The 6,213-nt window shown below is 35.4% G+C and overlaps 1 protein-coding gene across 2 annotated transcripts; it reads left to right on the top strand.

Moving 5' to 3' along the window:
• The first annotated feature begins 935 nt into the window (after nucleotides 1–935).
• LOC120086478 (uncharacterized) lies at nucleotides 936–5,858 on the top strand. 2 transcript variants are annotated; one of them, XM_090310927.1, is made up of 11 exons: nucleotides 936–1,146; nucleotides 1,261–1,677; nucleotides 1,847–2,157; nucleotides 2,342–2,576; nucleotides 3,116–3,285; nucleotides 3,371–3,513; nucleotides 3,728–3,905; nucleotides 4,056–4,635; nucleotides 4,821–4,933; nucleotides 5,117–5,360; nucleotides 5,451–5,858. In XM_090310927.1, exons 3-11 carry the CDS (start codon nucleotides 1,967–1,969, stop codon nucleotides 5,676–5,678), a joined length of 2,082 nt encoding a protein of 693 aa, XP_090167053.1. In that variant the 5' UTR covers nucleotides 936–1,146; nucleotides 1,261–1,677; nucleotides 1,847–1,966; the 3' UTR covers nucleotides 5,679–5,858. The 2 variants fall into 2 exon arrangements, with proteins under 2 accessions (XP_090167053.1, XP_038899081.1); XM_039043153.2 differs by having other exon boundaries at nucleotides 1,064–1,677.
• Nucleotides 5,859–6,213: the final 355 nt, after the last annotated feature.

Genomic DNA, 6,213 nt, shown 5'->3' with positions numbered 1-6,213 from the left:
GTAGAGTTAGTTTGATCATACTGAATAGGTTTGTCCAAAACCTTTTGCTGGTGTCAAAATTTTATCAAGACTTGACCTTTGATCTTTGGCAACAACAGTAATTTTATTTGAACGAGGAAGAAGATTATCCTACAAAATAAAATGAATTATTTTCACACAGGTGTGACAGTTGCCACACGTGCTTCGATACTTAAGTTAGAAGAAGTACAAAGTTTAAAACCTAAGTGAACTATGATGAGAAAAAACTTAGAGGATATTTGGGACAAAGACTATGTGCTCCAATACTTAAGTTAGAAGAAATTCAAAGTTTAAAACCAAAGTGAACTATGATCAGAAAAAATTTAGGGGGTGTTTGGGGCAAAAGCTATGTGCTCCGATACTTAAGTTAGAAGAATTTCAATGTTTAAAACCAAAGTGAAGTATGATTAAAAAATAAAAAATCTTAATGAGTGTTTGGGACAAAAATTATCTTAAAACTATAATATTAATAACCATATTTTGCTACAGTAAATATTATTTTGTAGTCCTCAATTAGCTAGAGTAACACTATTTCAAAACTCTCATTTGCTACCATTTTTACTATTTGCTACAATTTTTAATATTTTACCTTCATCATTCTTAAAAAAAAAAATTTTGCTACAAACATTTACTATTTCCTTCTCAAATTAAAATAGTTTATACTTCAAACACATACTATTATACTCAAACTAAAATAATCTATACCTCAAACACAAACTATTGTAATCCAACTATAATAAATTAGGATTATAATAACCAACTCCTTACCCCAAATACTCCCAAACTTGTTTTTCATGAAATCTTCATAGCCTATTTAAACCTTGGTCAAGCATTTGAAGATGATTTCCATAATTTTATCTTATATATCCTAAACCAATTATATATATAAAGAAATTAACATTAAGAAGGGTATATCTGAAAATTTTTAAAACATAAAGAGGATGGGAACTAAAATAAGAAAAACGAAAAGATCTTTTACAAAAGTAATTCCATCGAACGGTGGATCAAACTCGTAATCAGCTCGTTCAACAACCAAATTGTACCTGCCCACATATGAACAATCATTTACCCATTGATGAAGGACACTCTTCGAAGTGTTGGCGACAAGCATCAAACTGAAATGCCATCGTATATGACGAACGCTCGTCTTTCTCCCTCTACAATCACACCCATTTGATTGAAAATTTTAATTCTTTAATTTCTTCTTTCATTTTTTCCTTTTTTTTTTTTCTCGATTTTCAGCAAGAATCAAGATCCTGACCCATCACAGAATATTTGACGTTCCTTGCGATTCCAGAGACTGATCGAACCGACTCTCTTTGCTGCTCTGTCACCACGCGTCATTCTTCAAAATCCGGCGAATCGGCGCTGTGGGTTTGTAGATAAATGCTGTGGGGCTCGTGATGTGAGGTTTTGTAGCATAGGGGATTACGAAAGTTACCGCTTGGTAGCGTTTGAGCAATAGGGTTCCGTAGTTCTGATCCTTGTAGATGCAATTTGTTTGGTATGGCTTTCACTGTTAAATACAATTTGGGTTTTGGGTTTTCGACGGAGTTTATCGTGGTGGGCTGTTGTCAAGCTGACTAAATTTGATACTCTGCTCGTTTGATTTGCTGTTTGGGTGCTTAATCGATTGAAGAGTAGCGCTACAGTGTTCAGGTAAAGTTGCACAAACAGTGAAATTACTCTGTTTGATTTGTTTCTTTTTTGATACGAACAGAGCAGTTGTTTGGGTTATTGAATTGGGGGTAATTTGCTGAAATACAGAACAAAGTTACTAGTTCTGTATGAGATTCGAGTCTTCTGATTGTTTAAGTGACATTGTTAGGTGAATTCATCTGGTGTTGGCCGCTTGTTAGATTTCTGTTGGGGAGTTGTGAGATTGGAATGTTGCTTAATTGGGGATGGATATCTTTCAGCTCGATAATATTGCAAGATTTTGATTAAGATGGCTGTACTCAGCAAAACCAGAAGTACGATCGAGGGGCTTGTTAGAGATAGTTCATTCAAATGGTTGTTAGGGAAGCGAAGCTTTTTTGATGAAGAACTTGAAGAAATTGAAAGGTCTCCATCTGCTCAGAGAAATTGGATAAGTGAGCTCTCTCCATTTGCCAATGTGGTTGTTCGGAGATGTACAAAGTAAGTTTTTCATAGCCTGTTCTGTTCTGTTAGGAAAACATCAGATTTTTTCCCCTCAATAGTTGGTGGTTCTTGATGTTTCTTTACCACCGTTACTTAGAGGTTATTTATATTAGGCTAGTAAATTACTTTTCAAGGATTTGAATGAATTGATGTTCAATCCATTACAATGTCAAATATGCAGAATCCTTGGTGTTTCTGCCAGCGAACTTCAACGAAGTTTTAATATGGAGGCCATTGATTCAATAAAGATTCCCTCAAATTATGCAAGAAACTTTCTGGAGTATTGCTGTTTCAGGGCACTTGCACTATGTACACAAAATACGGGATATTTGGCTGATAAAAAGTTTCGACGCTTGACATTTGATGTGATGATAGCTTGGGAAGCTCCAGCAAGTTCTAGCCAGCCTTTACTTAATGTAAGTTTTTGGTTTTATAGATTTTTCAAGTGTCTTGATCCCTCAAATATAGATAGTTTAAATTAGAAAATGAAGGTAACTAAATCATTTATATGCTTCTTTTGATCCCATTTAGTAATTCATTTGGATTGTTTAGACCTGCCAAAATTTTAAATTTCCTGTGTGATGTTTAAACCTCTCAGAGGTTTATCTTTATTTCTACCGACTTTCCTTTTTTATGAGATGACCCACCGGTATGCAGGTCACTTTACCATTATAACTCATATTAATTTTGCTGGTTCTACTTAGAGTATATGGTACTCAGACTGGATAACTTCTTTAATGAACACGTATATTGTCTCATTTCTGCATGTTTATTTTATTGACCACAATGAAAAAATATTTTTCCATTATGTCTTTACCATCAGGTCTCATTCCTATCAAAAAGAGAGAAAAAAAAAAAAAAAGAAAGATTGACCACAATGTATTGCTTCCACTCCGTCTATAAAATGATTGAAGATGGTTAATATTAGTGTTTTCAATATTTACCTTTATTACAGATTGATGAAGATGCGTCGGTTGGGGTGGAGGCTTTCTCTCGAATTGCTCCAGCTGTTCCCATAATTTCCAATGTGATCGTCAGTGAAAATCTTTTTGTGGTGCTTACTTCATCAGCCTGTGCTAGACTTCAGTTTTCTGTTTATGACAAGTACCTGAGCGGGCTAGAAAAGTACGCACCTTCAATTTTTTTCTATGCATCAAAATTTCTATTTTGTTAGTACTTTCAGTCTAATATTACATGTTCATTTTGATAGAGCGATAAGAAAAATGAAAAATCTATCAGAGTCAAACCTTCTTCAGTCTGAAAGATCATTAAGAGAAGAAAAGATTTTAGAAATGGATGGAACAGTCACCACACAACCAGTTCTTGAACATGTAGGAATTTCTACTTGGCCAGGTGAGTCATGGAATGATTTCATTAACTTTGTTCCTATCATTGGTGTGCAAGTTTACTACCCATGGCTTATCATAGCTATCAAGGGAAAATATTTCATCTAATGGAAAGATAAAGATTGGTAGGAGTAAAGTCAGTAGACAGTATATATAAGAGAGAGTATTTTGCTGTTCTTACTACCATCTCTGTTTTCACCTTTATTTTCTCGTATGTGCAGGTAGGTTGGTTCTGACAGATCATGCACTTTACTTTGAAGCTCTTCGTGTGGTGTCATTTGACAAGGCAAAGAGATATGACTTATCTGATGATCTGAAACAGGTTGTCAAACCTGAATTGACTGGACCATGGGGCACCCGGCTCTTTGATAAGGCAGTTCTGTATAAATCCACGTCCTTGTAAGTAGATCATTCCTTTATTTTTGGCAGGGTTGTGTGTGATTGGGTTAATGATGCAAACATCTTGTATTTGACCAATAAGAATATTAAGAGCTGTGAAGTTTGATTTTCACCCTTATCTCTATTGGGTAAATTCTTACACCTTTGTAGATCAGAACCAGTTGTGATCGAGTTTCCTGAACTTAAAGGCCATACTCGTCGAGATTTTTGGCTGGCAATCATCCGTGAGGTTTTATACGTTCATAGATTTATCAACAAATTCCAGATAAAGGGAATTCAAAGGAGTGAAGCTCTCTCAAAAGCTGTCCTTGGAATTCTACGTTTACAAGCCATTCAAGATATATATTCTACACCATCTCTTGGGTGCGAGTCGCTTCTCATGTTTAATCTTTGTGATCAGCTCCCAGGTGGGGACTTAATATTGGAAACCCTTGCAAATATGTCGGACATGAAGGAGAGTGACCGGACAAACAGATCCAGTCTTGCAAAGGGAATGTATTCAATCTCAGCACTTGACCTAGTATCTCACTTGGGATTTGGAATGGGAACAGCTTTAAGTGATTCCAACGAAAATGAGCTTCTTGTGGGTGAGATTGCTGTTGGAAAAATGACTCCTCTGGAAAGGGCTGTCAAGGAATCAAGAAACAACTATGAAAAAGTGGTGATGGCTCAAGAGACAGTTGATGGAGCAAAAGTAGATGGGATTGATACCAATTTGGCAGTGATGAAGGTATTGATCTTGCTTAATGCCTATTAATAGTGGACTTCTTATGTAGCTACTTAAGAGTACAATATTTTTGGCTTCCAAGGCAACTAGACTATCCTTTTTCTTCTCTATTGTGAATGATGATTCAGAATCATATCAAAATTTTAAATCTTAGCCTCTATTATCTATTTTATTGTGTTGTATTGCAGGAATTAATGTTGCCAGTGAGTGAACTTGGGAAGTTCCTTCTTTCTTTGGCACTATGGGAAGATCCTATTAAGTCTTTGGCATTCTCTTTGGTCTCCAGTTACATTATCTACAGGTAAACGTCGAGATATAGAACTCAGGTTTTAAGCGTCTTGATTTGGCATTATTCTGACTTAGAATTTGATTTACAATACAGCAATTTCAACTGGCATCTTTGCATGCTCTTCTTTATTATTGAGCTTCAAGTTAAGTTGGAAATGGAAAATGTTGATAATCAACTTGGACATTTTTTTCACAGGGATTGGCTGCCCTACGCCATTGCTCTACTACTTGCATTCATGGCAGTCTTCATGATGCTTACGCGGCTCTTCAACCAAAATACCTCCGTCGACGAAGTTAAGGTCGTAGCCCCTCCAGCAATGAATGCAATGGAGCAGCTTTTGGCTGTTCAGAATGCGATTTCTCAAGCGGAACAGTTCATCCAAGACGGGAACATCTTTCTCCTCAAACTACGTGCTTTGCTGCTGGCCATTTTCCCTCAGGTTTGAATCTGTTTCCTTGGTGTCTCTTCTTATAGCAATTTTTAAATGGCATAATTGAATCCATAGTGGTTTTGATGATATGATTCTCAGGCCACAATGAAGTTTGCAGTTTTTCTTCTAGTGATGGCCTTAACTCTGGCCTTCTTGCCCACAAAATACATACTTTTAGTGGTGTTTTTGGAGGGATTTACAAGGTACTCACCACCAAGAAAACCAAGCACAGAAAGATGGACAAGAAGAGTAAGGGAATGGTGGTTCAGCATTCCAGCTGCTCCTGTAATTCTGGAGAGGGAAAAGGAAGACAAGAAGAAGAAATGAATTGTGATCCTTTTGTTCGTAATTACATGTAGAGAAGCTGTGGTATATGTATTTTACTTTTGGGTTTCATTTCCTGTTGTCTTGTGAGGAGGGTAGGAGTGTAAATTTTCCAGATACACACACTTATAATAATGCTAAGGCAAAACAAGTCAGAAATGGTATGTTTATTTTTTTCAGTCATCCTAAAACGACCAAATAGAAATTAAAGACCAAAAATATATTTTTTAAATCATGTGGCTCTTAATCAGATCATAGGCTCAAATCTTCATTCCAGCATTGTTAATATGATGGAATGTTGTATTTTTCTTAAATTGAATTTCTCAATAAATGTTGTTTGTATTTTTTTATAAATAATTTGAATAATGTTTTTTTAATAAAAAATTAAACAAATTTCAATTTCCGTATGTTAGATTTGTGATTGGGAGAGAAAAAATGACTTCATTTCATTAATTTCCCTCTATACATAATAATGTAGAATGCTGATAAAAAGAAATAACAAAATTAGACTTTTAACCAATTAATAACATATTACTGT

The sequence above is a fragment of the Benincasa hispida genome, chromosome 2 (assembly GCF_027475165.1).
Source record: "Benincasa hispida cultivar pf3 chromosome 2, pf3_genome.v1.1, whole genome shotgun sequence".
Classification (NCBI taxonomy): Eukaryota; Viridiplantae; Streptophyta; class Magnoliopsida; order Cucurbitales; family Cucurbitaceae; genus Benincasa; species Benincasa hispida.
Note: the sequence above shows the minus strand (reverse complement) of the source record. Positions and strands in the feature narration are given on the sequence as shown.

What these genes read in the sequence shown, in the direction of transcription:
- LOC120086478 (XM_090310927.1), top strand. Translation starts at nt 1,967, where the DNA reads ATGGCTGTACTCAGCAAAACCAGAAGTACGATCGAGGGGCTTGTTAGA. An exon ending in AGGAATTTCTACTTGGCCAG is followed by an intron (nt 3,514 to 3,727) that starts GTGAGTCATGGA and finishes TCGTATGTGCAG; the next exon opens with GTAGGTTGGTTCTGACAGAT. An exon ending in TGCTGGCCATTTTCCCTCAG is followed by an intron (nt 5,361 to 5,450) that starts GTTTGAATCTGT and finishes TATGATTCTCAG; the next exon opens with GCCACAATGAAGTTTGCAGT.